Source organism: Mastacembelus armatus, unplaced genomic scaffold, assembly GCF_900324485.2.
Source record: "Mastacembelus armatus unplaced genomic scaffold, fMasArm1.2, whole genome shotgun sequence".
Classification (NCBI taxonomy): domain Eukaryota; kingdom Metazoa; phylum Chordata; class Actinopteri; order Synbranchiformes; family Mastacembelidae; genus Mastacembelus; species Mastacembelus armatus.
In genome coordinates, this window is record NW_022872940.1 from 1,037,806 (window position 1) to 1,063,290 (window position 25,485).

The following is a 25,485-nucleotide window of genomic DNA, read 5'->3' on the forward strand; positions in this document are numbered from 1 at the left end:
ATGAATGGACTTCAGACAAACTACATCCGCCATGTTGATGATGTCACGTGTCAAGCATTGTCACAACCGTGCAAATATTTGAGCCCACTGTACTGCATGGCAATTTTTTAATTCTGTTAAATTTTCTAATCTCATTAAATTGTTTAAACATCTTTTTACAGTGGAAACACAAAATCATCTCATCGATTCACATTGTTTAAACTTTCAATAATCAGCCGTTTATTTACATCATGTTAAACAAGTGCAATTTAACCATGACAAATAACGTTTTTCCCTGGGGTACATTTGGAAAAAATGTACCCATTTCGCTAGTTTTTGCATACTATATAGTAGGTAAATGTGAGATTTCCGATCCTGCCCACTCCCGCTGACAGTGTTTCCCATCCCAATCACGTAATTAATTGGGATTTTGTTTCCCATTCCTGAAAAAATTTCACTCTACTGCATACCAGGAACACCCCAAAACACCTGCTGTTTTGGAGGTGCTCTGACCCAGTCATCTACCATCACCGTTTCTGAGTTGCTAAGATCCTTAATTTTTCCCCTTTTTACTGCCTTCAACGCATCAGCTGCAAGAATTGAATCTTCACTTGCTGCCTAATAGTTCCCACTCCCTGACAGATGTCACTGGAATATGATAATCCATGTGATTCACTTTCCCTGCCAGTGGTTTTAATTTTGTGGTTGATGGGTGTATATTGCCACTGTGACATGAGGAATATGCATTCTTTGAACATAAAATAATCAGGTTACAGTCATGTTCCAGGTATGATTCACAGTTTAGCTGAAATTGAATAATTAAGATTGTTGACATAGCCTGTTGTTTCATAAATGTGCTGCATTAGTATGCTAATCTACATTGACAGACAAGCAGGTGGATAGTTGCTATGCATGAGTGAAAGTCTCGCTTGATGCACAAATTCTGAGTCTGTCAATTTATCCTGCATGTCCCAGTGCTCCCGACAGTCTGTCCGCCACTGGTTCACATCATGACACTATTCAGACTTAGGAGCAAAGTCCAACTAATATCCAGTCTGTATGTTAATGTTTAAGTGCATGTCTGAAAGCCTGTCGCTTTATTAGGATTAATGCCCTACTCATGGTTTATTTAAATGTAAAATTCTAGTAAACAGGCGCCTTTTCTAATGCAATAAAATTTAAGATTTGTTTAAATGTCAAAAATATATTTTTTTTTTATTGCATGTGTAGTAAACCCGTTTAGGATTTCTATTTTGACAATAAGACGTTGAAAACAGACTTATTTTATTTTGTGAAAATCAGATAAATCAATTTGGATTAAACGGTAATACAGGATGTGACCTTTTGTGTCATAACAATGTTGAAATGTGGTAATATTTGGCTTGTAATTTCTGCTCTAGTCTAAAGGGGATTGTATGCAGTTGTTTGACAGGCTCTGACAGTGATGTCTGCATTTCTAACATTTCTGTCAGTTCCTAAAAGTAGTCTGCATTTGTCATTCATGCTTCTTTAAGGAATTCTTTAGTAAACTTGGATTAAAATCCTACATTTAACCTTAAACTTCAGACCATCCTGTCCAAGGCCTAAAGCTGCGATCGGCTCTGAGAGAAGAGCTGAGGGTGATCCATGAAATGATGGAGGCCAAGAGGATCGCTCGCATCGCTCTGGCTGAGATTAGGGCTTACCTTGCTGAAGAAGAGGAGGCGAAGGAGGCGGCCTGGGCATTGAAGATGAAGATGTTGCAGGCTGCCCAGGAGCAACTGAGAGAGGAGAGGAAAAGGGATGCAGAGAGGGAGAAAGAAGAAAAGGAGTTGTTGGAAAAAGGGAAGACTGAAAAAGAAAGGATAGAGAAGGAGAGGATGGAGAGAGAAGCCAAGGAGAAAGCTGAGACTGAGAAAGTTGAAAGGGAGAGGGCTGAAAGAGAGAGACAAGAAATGGAGAAACTGTCTAAAGAAAAAGCTGCCAGAGAAGACAGAGAGCAACTAAAGCAAGAGAGGATTGATAAGGAAAAAATGGAGAAAGAGCACTTGGTCAGGGAACAAATGAGGGAAGCACAGGAAAATGCTGCAAGTGAACAACAGGATAAAGAAAGAATAGAAAAAGAGAGGGCTGACATAGAGAGGCTGCAGAAGGAACACAGTGCCAAACAAACGGATAGAATCACCAAAGGGAAGGACAGCATGGACCAAGAGAAGCTGGAGAAGAACCAATTAGAGAGGGAGAAACTTGAGAAAGAAAGGATTGCCAAAGGAAGAGCAGAAAAAGAGAGGCTGGTGAGAGAACAAATTGTCAAAGAAAGGGAAGGACTTGAGAAACAAAGAATCGCCAATGAGAAAGCAGAGAAAGAAAGACTAGAGAGGGTCCGCATTGCTAATGAAAGAGAGCGAATTGCAAAACAGAGGATAGAACAAAAGAATCTAGAGCAGGAGAAATTAGAGAGGGAGAAACTTGAAAAAGAAAGGATTGCCAAGGAAAGAGCAGAAAAAGATAGACTAGAGAGAGAACGCATTGCCAAAGAGAAAGAGAGAATAGAACAAGAGAAGCTGGAGAAGGAGCGATTAGAGAGGGAGAAACTTGAGAAAGAAAGGATTGCCAAGGAAAGAGCAGAAAAAGATAGACTAGAGAGAGAACGCATTGCCAAAGAGAAAGAGAGAATAGAACAAGAGAAGCTGGAGAAGGAGCGATTAGAGAGGGAGAAACTTGAGAAAGAAAGGATTGCCAAGGAAAGAGCAGAAAAAGATAGACTAGAGAGAGAACGCATTGCCAAAGAGAAAGAGAGAATAGAACAAGAGAAGCTGGAGAAGGAGCGATTAGAGAGGGAGAAACTTGAGAAAGAAAGGATTGCCAAGGAAAGAGCAGAAAAAGATAGACTAGAGAGAGAACGCATTGCTAAGGAAAGAGAGCGAATTGCCAAAGAGAAAGAGAGAATAGAACAAGAGAAGCTGGAGAAGGAGCGATTAGAGAGGGAGAAACTTGAGAAAGAAAGGATTGCCAAAGAGAAAGCAGAAAAAGATAGACTAGAGAGAGAACGCATTGCTAAGGAAAGAGAGCGAATAGCTAGGGCAAAGGAGAGGATTGAGCAAGAGAAGGCTGAAAAGGAAAGGCAAGAAAAAGAACAAATCGCCAAAGAAGAGAGGGCAGAAAAGTTAAGATTGGGAAAGGAAAGATTAGCCAAAGAGAAGGAAAGGATGGATAAAGCAGCAAAGGACAAGGAAGACAGGGAAACAATGGAGAGGGAGCGCACTGCCAGTGAAAGAGCAAGAAATGCTGAGAAAAATGAAAGATTAGGAAAAGAAAAGGTGGGTAAGGAGAAGGCAGAAAAAGAGAGACTGGAGAAGGAAAGACTAGAAAAGGAGAGGGCTGGAAAAGAAGAGAGAAGGAAGATGGAGAGAGAACAAGTAGTGAAGGAAAGAGAGCAAATAGCCCAGGAAAAGGAGAGGGTTGAATGTGAGCGACTAGAAAAGCAAAGATTGGAGAAAGAGAGAGCAGGGAAGGAAAAAATGCAGCAGGAGCAGGCTCAGAAGGAGAAAGGCGCCCAAGAGAAGGAGCTGATGGAGAGGCAAAGACTCGCCAGAGAAAAGACTCTTCGAGAGAAAGTGGAGGCAGAGAGGTTGGCCAAGAACAAACAGGAGAGAGAACTAAACACTTTGAAGGCTAGTGTGAAGAGACGAGACACTTTGGAGAGGAAACCAAATGTTTCTCAGCCAAAAGATCCAGTGGCTGAAGACAAGACAGACAAAATGTCGTCAGTCAGGAGAGAGAAGATCATGGTGGAGAAGACGTCTGTTGGAAGAACGAAAAAATAACTGTTTCATAAAGGAACTATTCGATCAGTGGTGCTAGTCCTATCGTTAGGTTAGCTTGTGTTAAAAGTAGCATGGAAAAAAGTAGTGTTTTCCCTTGTGACAAAATATAATGTGTAAAACATTTAAACTGTGAGCTCTTTTTGAGAAGCGGAATCCTAACTTCTCATAATAAGAAATATTAAAAATGGATTTTAAATTTGTTTAACACCTTGCTGAAAAGTTTCAAGATTGTTTCTCCAGCATCACCTCTGGGTGTCGTTGACCAGAGGCACTGTTGCACCCATAGGCATCCAACAGTAACAGCATTGCATAGTGGCACATCCCATAGTACTATTTCATTTCATCAGGGTGAGAGGTTAAAGCAAAGGAAATAGTTGCTGGTAATTTGCCCTGAAGTTTTGCTCTTTTTGTTTTGTTACTGCTAAATACAACACAGGACATCTTCCAGCTTCACATTAAATATCTTCGGTTAAACTTTTATTTGCAAATAAAATATTCTGAAAGAATCATGGCTTAATATTAAAGTCTGTCTACCTTCTCAGTGGTAGAAGAAAGACATGCTACAGTACATCCTACATATTTTAATATATCTACAAACATGGTCAACAAATGTAATAATTTGAGAATATGCAAAATGGCTACTGCAAGTCACTGTATTTAGACAAAAAGAAACCAACTTTTCCACCTAATATCAGTGATGACATTCAGAAGATTGGGACAAATGCAGATCGTGCTGTTGATAACTCTTTACAGTTATTATTATTATTATTAAAATTTTATTTTGGTGAAGAAATTATTTACATCTGAGAGGCAGAAGATAAAGTAAGCCAAAATTCTTCCTTTATAGTGTCATTTTTAAAAATATATTATTTTATGTTATTTACTGATATCAAAGTATTTATTTGGTTTCTAAGTTGCTGGAAAAATGATGGGAAAACATATAAACATGAGAAGGTTTGTGCTGTGAAGGTCATTAACTGTGACACATTACAGAGCGAAGGTCCTCTCCAGTATTTGGACTTCACAGTCTTTGTCAGAGTGTTTGAATTCTGATGCAGTGTGTAAGATTTAGTAGTATAGCACCTGAATACCCCCACACCCCTCCAATTTCAAGCATGACAGAGCTTATGGTGTCTGTCAGGAATCAAGTAACTGCTTTTATTAGCAATATGTCATTTGATGAGATTACAAATTGAGTTTGAATGTTGTTACCCTATTTAGGGTGTCACTCTGGAGACCTGTGTTCCCCATCAGTGTTTTCTGTCTGTCACTTTGTTTTGTACCTTTCCTCATCTCATTTTGTTTCTTCAGGTCTTTGCTCCTTTGATGGTGAGGATTCATGCCCCATTTCTTTTTTGTGCTAGATTATAAACCTGCATTTGTCCAAATTTTGGTTCTCAAACTCCTTACAACACTGATTCTTCTTTTTCTTTTTTTCTTGTGTTCCAAGCAGTAGTATAGCCTTAGCAAAAAATGTGAAATTCCCGATCGAGAGCCAGTATTCGGTTTGTCTGTTCTCAGCTAATGTAGAAACATGGTGGCACAACACCCCATTTTCCATAATAATGGACCCGCTCTTTAGATATAGATATAAAATGTTCATTCTAAGCTGTTTTAAGATGATTACACAGTAATGAATAGATTTCTCTGAATCCTACACATTACATTTTTAGAACATCAGCAGCATTAAGGAGAAAAGTGAACAAACTCACTAAAGAGATCAATATGAGTATATCATATATTAATATACCCACTCAATACATTTACAAATTTAGTTGCACTTGAGATGTACTGATTTAATTTGTTATAGCATGTTTATAATCTTATGTTTTACTCAGAATATCTTTTTGTTGCCATTCTTTTTGGGCAGATATGATCGTCATTGTATATTTACCTGATGATAGTTACTGAGTCTGATTTTATTCAATTATTTAGGTTATGAACTTCAGCTAAAAGGTTACAGATACTGAGATGTTTGGGGCTTACACATAGCTCTAAAACTTATGATACCTGACAAGTTTGTAGTAAGTGTTACAAAGCATGTTTTTCCCTGATGGAAAATCAGGGAATAAGAAAAATGACTTCTTGAACAATAGCTGTGGGATATATTTTTAGTCAAACTCTAAAATGATTCATTCTATATGTGTCTCAATGTGAGAAAATCTTTGATAAATAAATTTTGGTTTTCAGATTAAGGTGTGGTTGTCTTCCTACTTGGCATAATAGAAAGTTGTGATGTCCCCTACCTAATTGACGTTTTATCACCACTGGCAGATATTTCAGAAAGCCAGTTCATTTCTAGACACAAACCTATTTGAAGTCTGTTGCCCAGTTAAAATGTCTCTGAAATGTGCAAAGAATTAATATTGAACATCTTGTCAACCTCACTCTATTAAATCTTATCTCCCTCTGCCACAACTTCCTCCTGTCTTTGCTCTGTGCTTGTCAGCTCTATTATTTCCTTCCCCTAAGATATTATCAGGGTGCCCTAACTCCTGGCTCCCTCCCCCCTGATTATGTGGTGTCAAAGGTTTGTTCTGATAGCTAAAATAAGAAATAAAAATGTTTGGTTGGCTGGAGTGACTTTTGAGGTCAATTTAACTGTAAACCCACATCAGTCAAGCATTTTATAGCCTATTTTAATTTTCCTTCCTGTACTCTTTTAATGTTTTTATTGTCTTGTTGATATAACTGACAAACTTTGACTCAAAAGTGTGGGTGAAAACTGTTTGTGTTGATTCTTCAGTCAAAAGTAGTATTAGTATTGTTACTGTATATGGCTTTTGAAAACATAGGCTTTTTCGTCCCATTTATCCAGTGTTCCTGCATCCTGCATAATGTAACAGATTTTTAGTGTTACTTCCATAATTCTCACATTAAGAAAGAAGTACAGAGATCAAGTACCACAGGTCATTTTTAAGTCTGTCCCACTGGGCCCCTGACGTTTGAGCTCTAACAGTAACCACAAGAACTGGGTGTTGAACCTGGATATTGACCAAAATTCATGAGACATAACTGATTTCTGATTAGATATTTTTTTTACCCAAATCATTTCACTCAGAAATGTAAAAGCATCTCAGTGCAGCACTTTGATTAATTCATGCCTTATTGGACCTGATAATGCATTTTGGCAAACCTAATCAATTAAGTAGTAAATGCTAAGGTAAAATAGTTCACTTTGCAGATAAGTTTAGTATAAGCTTCATATACAGTGGGTACGGAAAGTATTCAGACCCCTTTAAATTTTTCAGTCTTTGTGTCATTGCAGCCATTTGCCAAAATCAAAAAAGTTCATGTTATTTCTCATTAATGTACACTCAGCACCCCATCTTGACAGAAAAAAACAGAAATGTAGAAATTTTTGCAAATTTATTAAAAAAGAAAACCTGAAATATCACATGGTCATAAGTATTCAGACCCTGTGCTCAGGATGTGTCAAGATGGGGTGCTGAGTGTACATTAAAGAGAAATAAAATGAACTTTTTTGATTTTGGCAAATGGCTGCAAGGACACAAAGAGTGAAAAATTTAAAGGGGTCTGAATACTTTCCGTACCCACTGTATAAAACCACAAACCGACTGCATAGTGTCATAGCTGAAACAGTGATGAGGAGAGCTGCAAAAACTACAGAAATTCTCAAGTTTTTATTTAAAAAGAGTTCACTGATAGGGCGTTGGAGCCTGTGTGTTACGTTAAGTTTGATTTTTCCAACTGAATTTCCAATCCTGAACAGGGCTGAAGGAGACAGAAAGACCACATTTTGGAGATTCACCTGCAGAAGAAACAGGTGAGGACACACATACACAGACATTGGTAGTTGTTTACTGTCTTTTATGAGCTGACACTGACCTGACACCTGGGAAAACCACCCAGTAGATGTTCCCCTCTTTCCCACATGTGAACTGAAGCCTGAGGGTGTGTCAGCCTCACTACTTTTTCTGATTGTAACTGATCCCAGCTATGTGTCAGAGAAGACTATATACTGTGCAATACTAACAAAGCCTCAAGTCTGCAGATGTCTGGCGTAAATGCCCTGCTGGCCATTGTGAAGAGGCAATAACACTGCCTGGGTTTGGGCCTTGACTCCAGAAAGTGAAACACGCTAGAAATATATATCGGCATAATGCCGTAATATGCGCTGACTAAAGACATCCTCTATATGATGTACAGTATGCTGCACAAGACTAATCAAGCCTTTTAATTTAAGGAAAGTTGTTTTTTTACCCCAATTTTTGGACACAGTCTAAACTGACACTGGGTTATTGCTGGGTACAACACCCTGGAGAGATCACCAGTCTGTCACAGGGCTGACACATAGAGACAGACACACGCTCACACCTGCAGACAACTTACAGACACCAGTCTGCTTAAACTGCATGTGTTTTGACTGTGGGCGGAAGCTTGAGTACCCAGAGAAAACCCACACAGACACAGGGGAGAACATGCAGACTCCACACAGAACCAGTTGCTACTGTAAGTGGACTGCATTAATATTGTGCTTTTTATAGTAAAGCACTTTACAATTTGCCTTTCGTTTACCAGCACAGTCTCAAACACCACTGTCAGAAGAGCGAAATGTTGGTCTAAGCATCGGAACCAGCTGTGGATCAGTGTCTTATGAAGAAAGTGAGGACTTAAAATCCCAGCTCTACCAGCTAATGCTGCATTTTTACCCTTTGAGTCACACTAGCACAAAATTCATTATCATGATTAAAATAAATAATGAAATGGTAATGATATATTCCTTTGTTTTCATTGAAAACAGATTTGCTGCATGTTGAAATGTTTATTCTTTGACGTGTTGATACATTATACTACAGTAATCAGTAGTCACAACCCTTGGTCACAACCCTTATTAAAAGTTGAAGCACTGTATTCTGCTGTAATCTATGGTTAAAAGTGGTGTACCTCCTTTGATAATGACTTCAGTGTTTATGTAATCTTTCAGGCAAATATTCTTTAGTTAAAGCTGTTCAGTTGTGAATTTTTACTGCTTGTCTTTCCTTTATGCCAGTGATTCCTGAAGCAGGGGGTTAGGGGTTCACCTACAGCTCGAAAATGTGAGGCGGCTATATGATGTGTTATAGGATATTTTAAAAATAAGACAAAGTTTTTCTACACAAAGTTGAATTGCTATCTCAAATTCTTTGCTTTTTTGTGAAAAGTCCAGATTATTGAAATTTAAGCATCCCTCAATGCACAGCCCAGCCAAAAATAAATCACATGCAAACATTTAGTTGGACCACCTTTGGCTTTGACTTCAATTCACTGACAGAGGCAGGCTAGTACTGTAGGCACTAGGCATGATGGCTGCATCGCTACATGTGCTTCCCTTCTTACCCTGATGGTCCATAGCTCTGGAACAGGGTAAATGTAGACCCATCAGAACACATGACCTTTGTCTATTGATCCAAAGACCAGTCTTTATGCTCCCTAGCAAACTGAAGCCGTTTATTGTTCACGGTTTTATTAATGCATTACCGTTTTTAGCCAAGTTTGAGTAATCTCAACAATCTCCTTATTTGTCCTGTTTGCTTGATACAGTAAAATATATAATGGTATAATACTCATTGGATTCAAGTTGAAAGGCACCCCTTTTAAATTAAAAATATATGTTGTCTGGGTGATTCATCTTTCTAGTGTTAAATTCTGACAAAACCAGTGAACATGTGGCTGAAACAACGAGTCAACAAACTACAGACATAGAAGAAGCCGCATCCCTCGACACCCTGCCTGGAGAGACTGCATCAGGTCTAAGTGTTCACTTAATAAGTGAAAGAAAAATTAATATAATGAATTATATAATAATATCCTTAAAAAATGCTTTTTAAATCACCTTTCTGTCTGCAAAGTTTCAGCTGAGCCTTTTCTCTACTTCTATGAATGTATTATTTATTTATTTATTTTTTACCTCTGGCATTACATTAAAAAATAATTTCTTTAGTATTTTTTTTTTGTATTTAACCTATATCTGGCAGATAAACTGAATTCTACAGTTTTTACTCGCTGTAAAACATGATTTGAATTTTTTTATTTTCTTGATTTTGAACCTTAAAAAATGTACAAATTCCAGTTAATGCTAGTCGCTGGTTTCAAGGCTTCAGATTGTTGATGGTGGTTGTTTTCCCTTTACAGAGAGCGACTCCACACCCATTCATGATGATCAAGGTATGTATATAATAACATGACAACGGTGAATAGATGTTTTTCCTAAAGCTAATAGTTTCTCTGTGTATTTCTAGTGAAAACAGATCATCTGAAAACTCCAAACAATTAACAGTACTTTGTTTCTTCTATTTATACTTGCTTTCACTGAGTTTCAAATTCAGATGCCATGGCAGCTGCTGTAATGTTTATATATGCCTGTTCTTCTTATTCCTATTCTTGTACTTTTCTGTATTATCAGGTATTTAGCTGACACTTGTTATCCAGAACAGTTTGTGTCAGTAGCTGTACTGATGATAAAACTGTGCTTGTTACCTAAATGCACATGTCAACCTGCTGAATGCCTGAATATTGATGCCATGAATGTAACGTTGTGGCTTTTGTCTGTGTCTGATCAAGTCTCTGGATCTCACGATGTGGAGTCTGAAATCCAAGGTTGGTCTTGCTGTCACTATGGCTGAGAAGCTGCTGCATGTGCTCCCCTTGTCGCTGGGATGATAAATTAAGATGCTGTGTCTGTGAGGATGCTGCCTGTTGAATGTGTCCACTGATCAAATATTTTACGCCTTTTCATACTTTCATACCTTTCAATCTCATCTCATCTATTTGTTCTTATATTGTAAGTATAGTTCTATATAGTTATGTAGAGTACTGTGCAGAAGTTTTAGGCAGTAAAAATACACAGGATATGCTTTTAATATAAATTTCATTTCATTTCTCGATTTACCGGTCAATCTACGTTCCTACTCTCACCTATGGTCATGAGCTCTGGGTCATGACCGAAAGGACAAGATCTCGTATACAAGCGGCTGAAATGAGCTTCCTCCGCAGGGTGGCCGGGCGCTCCCTTAGAGACAGGGTGAGGAGCTCGGTCACCCGGGAGGAGCTCGGAGTAGAGCCGCTGCTCCTCCACATCGAGAGGAGTCAGTTGAGGTGGCTCGGGCATCTGTTTCGGATGCCTCCTGGGCGCCTTCCTGGGGAGGTGTTCCGGGCATGTCCCACCGGGAGGAGGCCCCGGGGAAGACCCAGGACACGCTGGAGGGACTATGTCTCCCGGCTGGCCTGGGAACGCCTCGGTGACCCCCCGGAAGAGCTGGAGGAAGTGTCCAGGGAGAAGGAAGTCTGGGTATCCCTGATTCGGCTACTGCCCCCGCGACCCGGCCCCGGATAAGCGGAAGAAGATGGATGGATGGATGGATAAATTTCATAAATATTTTTTCATTTATCAAGTAACTTCATACAAAGTACAGTAAAGGGAACCAAACCAAAATCTAATCAGGATTTGCAGTTCTCCCCTTTGCCCTTAAACAAACAGCAGTTCTCTTTGGTTTGACCTGCACAGTTTCTCCTGGTACTTTGCAGCACCGTGGAGAAGCTGCTGCAGTTCTCTTCTTCAGGCTGTCCCAGTGTTTTTGTCTCTTCACGTGATCCCAGACTGACTCCACACTGCCCAGATCAAGGCTGTGTGGGCATCAGAGCATCTGCTGCAGGACTCCTGGTTCTTCTTGCTTCCGAAAATAGTTTTTCAGGAACTCTAGTGGGTTCTTTATGGACTTGTTGTCCTGCACAATGAATCTGGGATCACGCAGAGACCTAATGCTCTTGTGATAAAGTGCATAAAACTTCTGCAAAGTAACGTAGTGTATGTTTACAATTTTTTCGTTTTTAGTTCCGAAAATTGAATAAAAAATGGGACTAAACATGGCAGGTGCAAAAACACCTTAAATAAGCAGTTTTCCTTTTAACTGTAACACAGACTGCTAAAAAGTGTCTGTCATATCCAAAGTGAAAAGTTAGTTGTCTGATTTTTAAGGCTGATGACATCTTCATCTATGGACAAGAGCTTATTGTCATCAAGCCAAGAATAATCTTTCAGTACAATTTAAGGTTTTTAGCACTACTAGCTAAAAGTGATTGATGATTAGTTGGATATTTGGCTTGTTGAATTGACAGTCATAGGCTTTACATCTTTGTTTCTGTTTCTGGTCACACTGAGGCTGAAACGTCACCTGATGGTCAGTAAATTGAAATAGTCTCTCCCCTAAATTCTCTGCATTTTCCTCATCCTCACCTTCCACATGCTGTTAGTCTGCTAATTATGAGCTTAACACCACCTGATTACATAAAGTGTATGTGTTTTAACATCTGCAGCTGCTGTTCCTCTCCCTCCACTGGTGGAAGACTCCAGGTTTATACCAGGTTAGAAAAACACTGTCTATTTTTTTTAATGCTTTTTTCCCTTCATTTAATGCTGGAAGACCCCAGACAGTGATGAAGATGATGGCAAAATTATAAGTAGAAACTGTATTAAAAAGCTATAAACTGGGAAGCAAATGAGGGAAATTTGATTTCAATCAACTGTAAACTTAACAGATACTGACTCAGACTAGTTTTTGGAAGAGCTGATGGTTTAATTCAGCCTCAGACAAACTTTTGAGGGAATGTTTGTGCAGTGTGACGGCTGTGTCCCTGGTCCTCATGTTTTTCACAGTCTCATTCTGGGTAAAAAACAGAGCTGAGGGTCACTGAGGATTGTAGGAAAGGTTAGAGTGAACAAGACCTGTTGTCATGCATCATTACTGTTTTGAAAACAGCTTGAAAAGTCCAGAACTTGTTTTTGTGTTGTTATATTGAGATAAACTGTAGAGAGAGGTGTTTCTGTTATTTAGCCGAGGTTCATTCATATAAATAGGATGGACAAAATCATGGAAGCGTCTGTCAGTAAAACACAACACAGTTCATCTTCCAAAATGACTAACTGCTCTCTTAAAACAGTTTCAATAAAAACACTTTCTGTTTATTTAAGGACTTGTGGATTGGATTGCATTCATTTTAGTCACAGTTGCCCATAAAAGTGCCATGTTTGAGTGTGTATGTACATCTGTATGTTGTAGATGATCCTCGTAGCCGTATACGTCCGTATGGTCAGTAAATTATTTTTTGTCTGTTGTCTATCTTTACTAAATGTTTATAGTTTTCAGAATCACTTTCTCCAGCTGTTGATGATGTCTATTTTTCATCTCTTTATTTCAGAGGATGAGGTCAGCACAATTGATACCACTGGAGGTGAGATCTCTTTGTGTTTTATCACACAGTTCATACACATTTATTAGTTTATACACACAGCACAGCCTTAGTCAGACTGAAGTATAGGAGTGCACTTTACAACACTATTATTTGCAAAAAGTGAAAAGGTATGAGTCATTTCTGAAGCCATTGTAACTACATTTGTATACAGTAGACGAATAACAGTTGAGGGCTTGAAATATTTTGTCAACTGCATGAAAATTATACTATAATGTGATTATGTGAATGTTGAAATAATTCTTATGTTTTTGGACTATAAGACTATTTAACCTGAGAAGAAACTGGTCTGTTTTTTTAGTCATCTACTGAATCATTTGCCAAACCAATTGCTCAACAGCTAAATATCATTTTAACATTGAGCCACAATTATGGAGAAAAACTGTTCAGTGTTGGAGCAGTAGTAACATTGTTAGTAACAATAATTACTAGAAATAATATTGGCACCAGCAGAGCCATTAGATTTGTACTGTTCTTTTATTAAGAGTAGTACTGGCATTAGCAATTAAGGATGCCTGAATATTTGCATATACTGACAATAGTGGTTGCTGATATAATTGTTCACATGTTAACATATTTGAGACACATATAAAGTTGTAGAGATAAACAATAAGACAAAACACTTTTCTATGTTTTCTGTTGCAGTTCTTGTAGAGGAGCCGCCACCAGAAAGCAAAGGTGAGTCAACATAAATGAAACGAGTTTTTTTTCCTTTTTTGTTGTTGATTTTGGTTTAGTTTCTAATTTGTTTACCTTGGCACATAGTTAAATGTACAGCTTGCTACAGGAATAGTTTGACAGTGTTGTTTTTAATAATTCAAATGTTTGTACCGGGCAGCATGGTGGCTTGATGGTTAGCACTCTTGCCTCGCAGCAAGAACCTTTCTGTGTGGAGTCTGCATGTTCTCCCTGTGCTTGTGTGGGTTTTCCCCAGGTACTCTGGTTTCCTCCCACAGTCCAAAAACATGTATGTCAGGTTGATTGGTGACTCTAAATTGCCCATAGGAGTGAGTGTGAGTGTGTGAGGTTGTTTGTCTCTATGTGGCCCTGTGATGGACTGGGGACCTGTCCAGGGTGGACCCCTGCCTTTCACCCAAAGAGAGCTGGGATAGGCTCCAGCAGATCCCTGTTAGTTAGGAATAAGAGGGTATAGATACTGGATGAATGAATGAATGTTTGTACCTATTAAACATATACAGGGCCTTGCAAAAGTCTTCACCCCACATTGCCTTTTTCCTATTTTTCTGCATTACAATCTGGAATTTATTTGGATTTTCATTTGGCTTTTATATAGTGGATCTACACAAAATAGGCCAAGTTGATGAAGTAAAATGAAATAAAAAAACTTTCTAAAAAATAAAAAACTGAAAATTGGTTGTATGCTTTTGTCCACCAAAACTTAAACACCAGCCAATGAGGGCATTAATTGGAGAAACATCCCAAAGTCCAAAAATAAACCTGAAGGAACTGAAGAGCTTCACAGCAAAGGTTGGAGTGTCTATTCATAGGACCATTATTAGCTGTACAGAGAGCTGGGCTTTATGGTAGTGTCCAGAAAAAAACCAGGAAAGAATGTCTTGAGTTTGCCAAAAAAGCACATGGGAGACTCCCCAAATGACTGGAAGAAGGAACTGTGGTCAGATGAGACTAAAATTGAACTTTTTTTTCCATTAAAGAAAATGCTATCTCTGGTGCAAACCCAACACCTCTAATCACCATCCCCACAGTGAAGCATGGTGGTGAGAGAATCATACTAAAGCAACACTTTAGCGTTTAGGGAGAAAACCAAGACAATAAGGACCTCAATCCAATAGAGAGTGTACGGTCTGACTTAACGACTACAGCACACCAGAGGCGGAAGGATGGGCAAAAATCCCAATGGCTAGATGTGCTAAGCTCCTAGAGTCATCTCCAAAGAGACCTGCAGCCATAATTCCTTCAAAAAGGGGCTCTACAACATATTAACTTTGAGGGGGAGAATAGTTATGCACACCCAAATTTTCTGTTTCTCTTTGGCTTATTTTGTGTTTGCTTTACAATAAAAAAATATTTTGTATCTCAGAAGTTGTAAGCATGGTGCGTAAATCAAATATAAATCATTTGTAGATCAATCCATTTCAATTCCAAGGCAAAGGGGCTGAGTACTTTTGCAAGGCAGCGTAAGTTATAATGGGTTAATTAGCCAGTTTTACAGGCACTGGCAGGACGATTTTGCTGTATTTGGAAAGAGACAGTCTTACTGTTTGCAGCTAAACTAACAGGTTGCAGCTTTACACTGATCATGTCATGTCAGTATACTCATCTTCTGTAATCTCAGTAAAAATCATATTTTTGTAAAATGTCATATTGCTTCCTTTCAGTTCTGGATTTGGTGAGCTTTATCAGCTCTAGATTAAGTGTTTTCATTTATTTTTGTGATAATGACACCACTCTGCATCATTAATGTTCCTATTGTCTTTTTGTTCATTAGTGGAGTCTGAGCAATATTTGACAAGCTCCAAATTGTTACAGGAAGAAGGTACAGTCAGAACTGTCAAAGTCCCTAATTTATTGTCGAGTGTCGGTGTAGAAAATTTGGATAATAATGTTCTGACTAAACACACAACTTTGTAAATTTGAACTAATTTTTGTGTTGCTGTTCCTTACAGCTCCTAAATTAATTTTATTTTTTCAACCAGCATTCTGAATTTATGTATTATTATTATTATTAATTTATGTATGTTTTTTTTTTTTTTAAATCGCCTGTCAGAGCGAGCTGTAGAAGCAGAAAACCAGTCTGAACAACCAGCAGAACCAGAACCACAGAGTGAGGCACCCAAAGAGACAGAGAGTGTTTCAGAGACTCAAGGTTAGAACTTAATTTAACTATAATTTACTTTGTACACAGTCTGCTTCTATCACCAGCAACAACACAGAAGAGTGGAAATTATTTATAAAATTTTGTAATACTTTCAAACATATACAAAAGGTAACCAGGAAAATTTTCATCATCTTATATTTTGACACCCTGGGCCAGATGAGCCTGGTCCCCAGGCTGTTTTATACCCAAATCTGAATTAACAGGTTGTTTTTCATCCTTCAGAGTAATGATCTTTCCACACCTTTTTGTTTCACTTCTCCTTTGTTACAGCAACAACAGAGGACCAACCTGGAGAGAAGATGAAAGAAAAAGGTAAAAACTAGCGGAGATTAAAATAAATGAAGATGAATACAGTATAAGCCTTTTACAGTATTAGATGTTTGATTTATTTTTCTTTTATCCTCTTTTCTTCCTCTTTATGTCTCTTCTAGCAAAGAAGAAGAAACCAAAATTACTGAATAAGCTTGATAAAACCATTAAAGCAGAAATCGACGCTGCAGATAAGCTTCGTAAGAAGGTACAGACGCAACGCAGACACCCGTCTGCTCGCCTGCAGAGACAAACACTAGACTAGATTTAGGCATCCAGAAAGTAATGTGACTGTGAAAATAGTCTTTTTAATGAGCACATCATGCTCCACCGGTGGGTGTGGAAAAAAATCTATCTTTTATAAAACCATGTTTGTCTTCCTGATAGTTGAAGCAAAATCAGTTATTGATGTATTTATTTCTTCATTCATTTCTCTTAACTTTTATTCAGGGTAAAGTAGAAGAGGCACTGAAAGCATTTGAGTTGCTGGTGCAGCAATATCCACAGAGCCCCCGTGCTCGTTATGGGAAAGCCCAGGTACTGCACAGACCAAAATCAGAGTACTGCAGTGCAGTAAAATGCTATAGCGCTGATACTGGAAAAAAGCTGTTATAATAATTTATTGACTTGGAATCATTGTGTCTGTGTGCAGGTGGAGGATGACCTAGCTGAGAAGCTGCGTAGTAATGACATGCTGCAGAAAGCCATTAACACCTACAGAGAGGCCGCTGAACTTCCTGATGTGACCTCTGACCTCGTGCGAGCTGCACTGAAGAGACGAGCTGAGAGACAGCAGTTCCTTGGTAACACAAACACTGACACTGCAGCTTTTCCACCTACTGGCAGAAAGACTACTGTGAAATCACCCTGCACTTACAAATTTTGTTCAAACGTGTCCTGTGATATAAATGTTATGACATTATAGTGTGTTGTTCTCATGACTTGTAGTCCTGTAGCCCTTGCAACATGAGTCAAATGTATCCACTTAATGAATCCAATGAATCCCTGACCTTGTCCCTGATCTTGCTAACATTGATTCAACTTATGTAGTGTGATTTTACCATTATATATCCATTTTTGCAAGCTTTGTTTTTGTTTTAAAAACATCTTTTTCCAAATCCAGTATTCTGTTTTAGGTGTTTTTTGAGCCCAGTATGTTGATATAGTTTGTCATAATGAAAGAATAATAGATAATCTAGGGGATATGCTGACAAAAAGATACCAAACACTGGCATGGTAAACATTATTAATGTGGTATATGAAGGTAAGGCTGAGTATTCAAGCCTGAGTCCTAAGGGTTAGATATATAAGATCCCAAAAGTTGCAGGATTTCAATATTTTAAGTGGAAACTTGCTGTATATAAAGAGATTATCCCCTCTTCTCCAAGTAACATCCCATATGCCTGATTTTCAAGTCTAAGACATAGAGATCATGATTTGTGATGAAAATGTAGACTCTAAATATCTGTCCTGTTTCACACAGGTGATATCACATTTTGTTTTTCACATGTCAGTTCAATTGTTTACTGATTTTGAGTTGCTCTGGATTTAGTGTTTGGTGCTTAAAGCTATCCTAGAAATAACACACAGATTGAAAATATAATTTAGGCAAGCTGTTGTTCCAGGAGTTTTGTTTCTGTTCTTACTTTTATTATTTTCTCTTTCTCAGGCCGGATGCGGGGGTCTCTGATGACTCTGGAGAAGTTGGTTCAGATCTTTCCAGAAGACATCAGTCTGAAGAATGACCTTGGTGTCGCCTACTTACTGCTTGGAGACAACAAGGGTGCAAAGAAGGTCTATGAAGAGGTGTGTGTTTTATGAAACCACTTGTTTGTTTGGTTTTTTTGAAACAAGAATTTGTCACACACAGGTACATGACTACAACTGTGTTATTAATGTGATTTTAAAAAAACACATCACCGACTGAAAAGAAGAGTTAGCCTGTTCATGCATATTATTCTAGATATAAATTAAAAGGGGAAAAATCAAGAATAGAAAAAAACTTTTTCTTCTTTCAGTCAAACCTGGTTAACACATAAATGAACTACACAGACCAAAATTATAAATGCAACACTTTTGTTTTTGCCCCCATTTTTCATGAGATGAACTCAAAGATCTGACACTTGTTCTGTGTGCACAAAAGGCCTATTTCTCTCAAATATTGTTCACAAAGCTGTCTAAATCTGTGTTGGTGAGCACTTAATTGGTGAGCCACAATAAAAGGCCACTCTAAAATGTGCAGTTTTATCACAGCACAATGACACAGATGTCGCAAGTTTTGAGGGAGCGTGCAATTGGCATGCTGACTGCAGGAATGTCCACCAGAGCTGTTGCCCATGAATCTAATGTTCATTTCTCTACCATAAGCCGTCTCCAAAGGCGTTTCAGAAAATTTGGCAGTACATCCAACCGGCCTCACAACCACAGACCACGTGTAACCATACCAGCCCAGGACCTCCACATCCAGCATCTTCACCTCCAAGATTGTCTGAGACCAGCCACCCAGACAGCTGCTGCAACAATCAGTTCGCATAACCAAAGAATTTCTGCAAAAACTGTCACAAACCGTCTCAGGGAAGCTCATCTGCATGCTCGTCGTCCTCATCAGGGTGTCCACCTGACTGCAGTTCGTTGTCGTAACCAACTTGAGTGGGCAAATGCTCCCATTCGATGGCATCTGGCACTTTGGAGAAGTGTTCTCTTCACGGATGAATCCCGGTTTTCACTGTACAGGGCAGATGGCAGACAGCGTGTATGATGTCGTGTGGGTGAGCGGTTTGCTGATGTCAATGTTGTGGGTCGAGTGGCCCATGGTGGCGGTTGGGTTATGGTATGGGCAGGCGTATGTTATGGACAACAAACACAGGTGCATTTTATTGATGGCATTTTGAATGCACAGAGATACCGTGACGAGACCCTGAGGCCCATTGTTGTGCCATTCATCCACGACCATCACCTCATGTTGCAGCATGATAATGCACGGCCCCAAGTTGCAAGGATCTGTGCACAATTCCGGAAGCTGAAAACATCCAAGTTCTTGCATGGCCACCATACTCACCAGGCATGTCATCCCTTGAGCATGTTTGGGATGCTCTGGATCGGCATATACGACAGCGTGTTCCAGTTCCTGCCAATATCCAGCATCTTCATACAGCCATTGAAAAGGAGCGGAGGAACATTCCACAGGCCACAATCAACAACCTGATCAACTGTATGCGATGGAGATGTGTTGCACTGAGTGGGGCCTGATACACCACCAGATACCAGATCTTGACTGGTTTTTGGACCCCCCCGGATCTCCCCAATACAGTAAACCTTAGAGTGGCCTTTTATTGTGGCCAGCCTAAGGCACAACTGTGCGATAATCATGCTGTCTAATCAGCATCTTGATATGCCATACCTGTGAGGTGGATGGATTATCTCGGCAAAGGAGAAGTGCTCACCAACACAGATTTAGACAGATTTGTGAACAATATTTGAGAGAGAGAAATAGGCCTTTTGTGTACACAGAACAAGTCTCAGATCTTTGAGTTCAGCTCATGAAAAATGGGGGCAAAAACAAAAGTGTTGTGTTTATAATTTTGGTCAGTGTAGATCATTAATCTGAAAACAAATAGCAGCTAAAATTTGGGAGTGATCTCTTGAGGTAAATCTGTTGTGATACAGTATCACATCTATCCAGTCACAATTGAGTTGTGTTGGGCACCTGTAAATGCTGGTCTTATGTGTGAAATAAAGAAACTTTCACCTTCAGGTCCTGGTGGCCGACCCTGTCAATGGATTTGCTAAAGTTCACTATGGCTTTATCCTGAAGGCAGACAACAAGATCGCAGAGAGTATACCTTACCTGAAGGTAAACAGTTTCTACGTATGTTTGCACACAGACAAGACACAGGATTTCGGAGAAAACACAGTTTTTGGACTTTACTGACCACAATAACAGTAATGAATGCAGTGAGACCACTTTTGTTCTGACAAACTGCCGCATGATGGGCAACACAATCCTAAGGATCTGGCCAGCAGATGTCACCATTTGACTGTTTTAAATGTTTTGAAGGAGTAACTCATTTTCTGCATGCGATACTCGCTTCATATTGATTAGTTTGTTCTACCACTGTGTGCTTATCTTAAGTTGGTGAGAGTAGCATAATCCAGTGTTTTATCTTCCTTTATTCAGACAAAACAATCATAAAAAAAATATGTAACCTTATTCCTTGCTCTGAAATTCAAGCTATAACTTGGCTTTTCAGTTTTATATTTTGTGATGACAGTTATTCTTTTATTATCTACAGTAACTGAATTATAAATCATAAGTCCATCCCTGTTATGTTATTCATTCAGACCCAATGTTTACTGAACTGCTTATACAGTAAATACACTGAACAACACTGCTGCTGTTAACTCTTTCTCTACAGGAGGGTTTGGAATCAGGGGAACCAGGCACAGACGATGGGCGTTTTTATTTCCACCTGGGAGATGCACTGCAGAGAGTTGGAGACAAGAGCGTGAGTAACACACGCCAGGCCCACTCCTTTAAGACCTTTAAACATTTACATGCACTCAAAGACCTGGTGTCATGGAAGAAAACAAAAATGAGCTTTGAGATGGATTAGGGTTACGTGGATGTCCTCCTCTGCCGTCAAACTCTTAAACTCTATCTCGACTTACTTTTTTGTTTTTCTTTTGTTTTGCTTTTTGATCTCCCACCTGAAGAACGAGCAGTGTTTAAACTGCCTCCATCGTGACATCACACCCAACTGTAAAATCACATACACTGAGCATGAAGTGAATATGCATGAGTACATCAGGAAGATGGCCCCAAGTGATGATGTACTTAGTAAATACCTCAGGCAGCTGAAACCCCAGGAAATGAAAAAAGAAGAGCGAGAACCATCATGGAAGGACAAACCAGTGGCAGATAGAAGAAGTGACTGATATCGAAAAGTCCTACCAGTGACTGGAAAAGCTGGACTGAAAGACAGCACAGAGGCACTAATCGTAGCAGCACAGGAACAAGCTCTGAGCACAAGATCAATAGAGGCTGGGGTCCACCACACCAGGCAGGACCCCAGGTGCAGACTGTGCAAAGATGGCCCTGAGACAATCCAGCAGGCGTGGCTGGCATAGTGTACAGGAACATCTGTGCCAAGTATGGGCTGGAGGTCCCAAGATCAAAGTGGGCTACACCCCCGAAGGTGGTTGTGAACAGCCAGACCAAGATCCTGTGGGACTTCCAGGTACAGACTGACAAGCTGGTGATGGCTAACCAACCGGACATAGTAGTTGTGAGAACATGAGAACATCAGAATCTCAAGAAATACGAAGGACTGAAAGAATGATGATTTGTAATTTGTATGATTTGTATTGTGATTTGACGCTATACAAATAAAATTGAATTGAATTGAATTTGTCAACAGCAGGTACATGCAATTACTGAATTAAATTTTCTCTGGCCTCCTTCTCTCTCCAGGCATACTACTGGTATGAGTTGGGTCACAAACGTGGGCATTTCGCCTCAGTGTGGCAGCGATCTCTATACAACGTAGACGGACTTAAGGCTCAGCCTTGGTGGACCACTAAAGAGACTGGATACACAGATCTGGTCAAGGTGCGGTGACTCTGCGTCTGCACAGTACGAGCCAAAAGTTGAGGGTCAATCCTGTTTTGTTTTTTTTTGTTTTTCAGTTTTTATTGACATTTAATCAATTCAAGTGATTAAATGAAAGAAAGAGCTATACTGCAGATTTCAAACTGCAGGTAATAAAGTCTGCAGCTGTGAGTGAGTGTCAGCATTCAGACAACTTGAGAGAGGAGGAGGAGGAACTGAAGCATTACTTGGACAATACAGCACAGCAGGAAGTAGTACAGGTAGTAGTATAGGTTTATTAAAGTCATAAAATGGCATTTTTCTGAATGTGTATTTTTTTAGATGTTGGAGAGGAACTGGAAAACAATCAGAGATGAGGCTCTGGTGGTGATGGACCAAAACACTGGCATGTTTATACCTGAGGAAGAAAACCTGAGAGAGAAAGGGGAGTGGGGACAATACACACTCTGGCAGCAAGGTATGCTCACAGAGAGCTGATGCTCAGCTGGGATTTTAGCAGGTCAGATGCTAAAACAAGTAGTCACTAAATAAGTTGAAGATGAAGATGCGGGTTAATTGAAAAAGACACACAATATATAGTTGTTTTGCTGCTTCAGTCTCTGAAAAGGATGATTTGTTGTTCTTCTGTTTTATATCGATATTATCAACATGGAAATTTGAAACTTTAAAAACATAAATGTTATTAGCAGCCCTAGTGAGGTTTGACTGTGTTTCTTTTTTTAAGGGAAAAAAGTTGGAAATGCTTGTCAGGCTGTCCCAAAGACCTGCTCACTGATAGAGAGATATCCTGAAGCTACAGGCTGCAAGAGAGGGCAGGTATACACACACACACACACACACACACACAAAGACACACACTTACAGATTCTCTGTATTGTCCCAAGTAAACTGTATATGTTTTTATGCATCTTTATGAAACATTTTTTTTTCATGTGTATGTGAGAACTACACAACAGAAAGGAGAGTGTAACAGTGTAACTCGGGCCAAGTCCACACTGAAAATAAAACCAACAGGCCAATCAGGAGCCTGAAAATATTTATTACGAGTTCTGTTGGGCCAACAGCAATATAGAGGACGCCCCTGTGGCATGTTCTGACACCCCTCTTTGTCAACATAATGGGAGAGTAACTATTGTTGTATGTGTAAGCATGTGAACGTCCAGTTAGCAATGTTAACACCAGCACTAGTTTGGCTGCGTCTGCCTCATATTTCACTGTTTACACATCAACATAATAGACCGAAGGTAAAGATGGATGACGTGACAGCTCCCAGAGATGGTCGATCGTCAATCACACCCTGACTTGGCAGCAGTATAGGTCAGGAATTCCACCCCTTCCATGTTAGCAGAGACAAACTAAAAATTCAATGCACAAATCAGATAAATTTTTCTCAAACACAATTTCTGTGACGGCAATCTATAAGTACACATTTTTCTAATGTGGTTTAATAAGATATAAAAAGGTGCATTTCAGATGATTGACAGCTTTGATTGGCGGCCTGATACCACAGCTCCACCGGTGGCCACTACTGTGAATCAGAAAATCAAGATGGCAGCTTGTGTATTCATGATGTTTTGGGGTCAGTTTTGGACTGACAGGAAGTGACTGTCCATCCTCTGTTGTCATTGTCTGTTCAAGTCAGGGGGCTGAAATATCTGTCACACCACTAAAAATTAAAACGTATAAATGATGAGGAGCTTTAAAACCATAAATGCTGCTTCAAAATGCTAAATGAGTCTGTGATAAACAAATGTTTCACTTTTCCCTGCTGGTACTACCGACACAACTTTCCAATAAGAATTCATCTGAAAAAGGTATGGTCAGCATTTGAGGACAGATGATGTTCAGTACTGTCTTCAAAAACCAAATCTACACTTTTACCCTCTGAACCAGAGATGTTTTCAGACTAAATGTCTTAAAATAACTTCCCTGATCTGATTATGGAGTCAGGCATCAGTTTAGCAAAGATTATAGCCATAAATAAGCGTGAGGTCGGCTGGCTTTAATCTGTTGATGTTTCCTTTTTTTATAAATGTGTTCTGTTCAGATTAAGTTCTCAGTGATGCAGCCCGGTACTCATGTGTGGCCTCACACTGGTCCCACTAACTGCAGACTGAGGATGCACCTCGGCCTTGTCATCCCCAAACAGGGCTGCAAGATCCGCTGCACCAACGAGACCAGGTACTGAACTTATCTTCATCTTTTTGGTTTTTAGCTTGATCTGGTCTGATTTAATTTTTTTTTTTTTTTTTTTTTGCCATTTTTCACATTTTGTAATATCAAACCTCTGGTTATGACAGTGTGTAACATACAGGAGGCCTCAGTGGTCACACTTTGACTGATGTAGTAGACAAACGTTGCCACAAATGAGACATAATGCTACGAATCAGGATGGTCAAAGTCTAGTACATCTGTTGGCAATTCAGAATGCCGGTGAACATGCCAACAGGGAAGGATATGGGTCTTCTGTCTGTAGCTGCGTGAGTTTGTCCAAATCTCTCCCTGCTTTCACCATCCAGATGAACAATGTCAGCAGCAACATGTTCTCATTCCATCGGCATCAAATACTGACACTTTTGACATGAACTAGAGCACAGGTGAATTACTTACTTATTTATGCACAATCATAAATGCACACACATTTATTAGTGCACATGCCATTTTTGACAACTCCCTTACCCCACAAGTCTTCCTGCAGCTCTTTGCCTTGTCCTCATCTCCTTTCCTTTGTGCTTTTATTCAAATATTAAGTTATATTCTTATTATTAAATTAGGAAAACCTTGGACTACACAAAATAAAACTATAAATGAGATGCATTTACCCAAATGGTAGTGTGGCCACATACTTGACTTTTAATCTGATAACAGTAGTTATCCCCGACAGGAATTAATTCCTGTGCTCGTGCCTACAGCCTCTATTTGCAGTTTTGAGTTGAACTTATTTGATCTGGGTGCCATTTTCCCGGTGTTGTGTGCAGTCATATATAGACCACCCAAAAACAATAAGTGAATTTGCTGATTTCCTGAGCCCTGGTTAAATGATATTACACGTGTTACCAGGCACAAGTGCAGACGAGGGCAAGGTCAAAACTACACAGGGCCATGTAGTTTTGGATTTTATTTTCCCTCAATAATAAAAACCTTCATTTAAAAACTGCATGATGTGTTTACTTGTGTTATCTTTGACCAATGTTTAAATTTGTTTGATGATCTGAAACATTAAAGTGTGACAAACCAAAAGATAAGAAACATACTGTCAAAAAAATAAGAAATCAAGAAGGGGGCCAACACTTTTTCACACCACTGTAAGTGCAGTGGTGAAGTCTACTTTTTCAAACAGAGGCAATTGGCCAAAGTTAAACCTCTTATCTCGGCAGAATTTTGAAATTTAATCCATGCTTTTATCACTACTCAACTCACTATGCTGGGCTTAGTCAGACATCTATTGCTCAGCTGCAATTAGTCCAAAATGCTGCTGCCCGTCTCTTAACTGGTACACATAAATGTGATCAAATCTCTCCAGTTCTCCAATCTTTACATTGGCTGCCAGTGCACTTCCATATTGATTTTAAACTCCTTTTATTGGTTTTTAAATGTCTCCACGGTCTCGCCCCATAGTACCTGTCTGACAAAAAGCGCACTATAAATAAAATTGGATTGGATTGGAAAACAAA

The 25,485-nt window shown here is 39.3% G+C and overlaps 1 protein-coding gene and 1 pseudogene across 15 annotated transcripts in view; both read left to right on the forward strand.

Moving 5' to 3' along the window:
* LOC113143885 (zinc finger protein 208-like) overlaps nt 1–25,485 on the forward strand; it is a 905,597-nt pseudogene that overhangs the window by 837,670 nt on the left and 42,442 nt on the right.
* Nucleotides 1–25,485, forward strand: part of unm_hu7910 (un-named hu7910) — a 51,197-nt gene that overhangs the window by 24,248 nt on the left and 1,464 nt on the right. For 10 of the 15 annotated variants that reach the window (XM_026329499.1, XM_026329498.1, XM_026329503.1 and 7 more), the window contains one exon: nt 1,546–5,980. In XM_026329499.1, coding sequence (XP_026185284.1) covers nt 1,546–3,785 — 2,240 coding nt within the window. In that variant the 3' untranslated portion in view covers nt 3,786–5,980. Of the gene's footprint in view, nt 1–1,545; nt 5,981–7,518; nt 7,573–9,425; nt 9,537–9,920; nt 9,954–10,349; nt 10,386–12,101; nt 12,150–12,844; nt 12,875–12,983; nt 13,017–13,679; nt 13,713–15,783; nt 15,883–16,164; nt 16,207–16,325; nt 16,412–16,653; nt 16,741–16,855; nt 17,007–17,872; nt 18,010–19,957; nt 20,057–20,618; nt 20,709–20,916; nt 21,178–21,673; nt 21,812–22,132; nt 22,269–22,535; nt 22,628–23,858; nt 23,993–25,485 lie in introns of those variants that run through there. The other 5 variants (XM_026329510.1, XM_026329506.1, XM_026329508.1 and 2 more) reach the window with 3 other exon arrangements.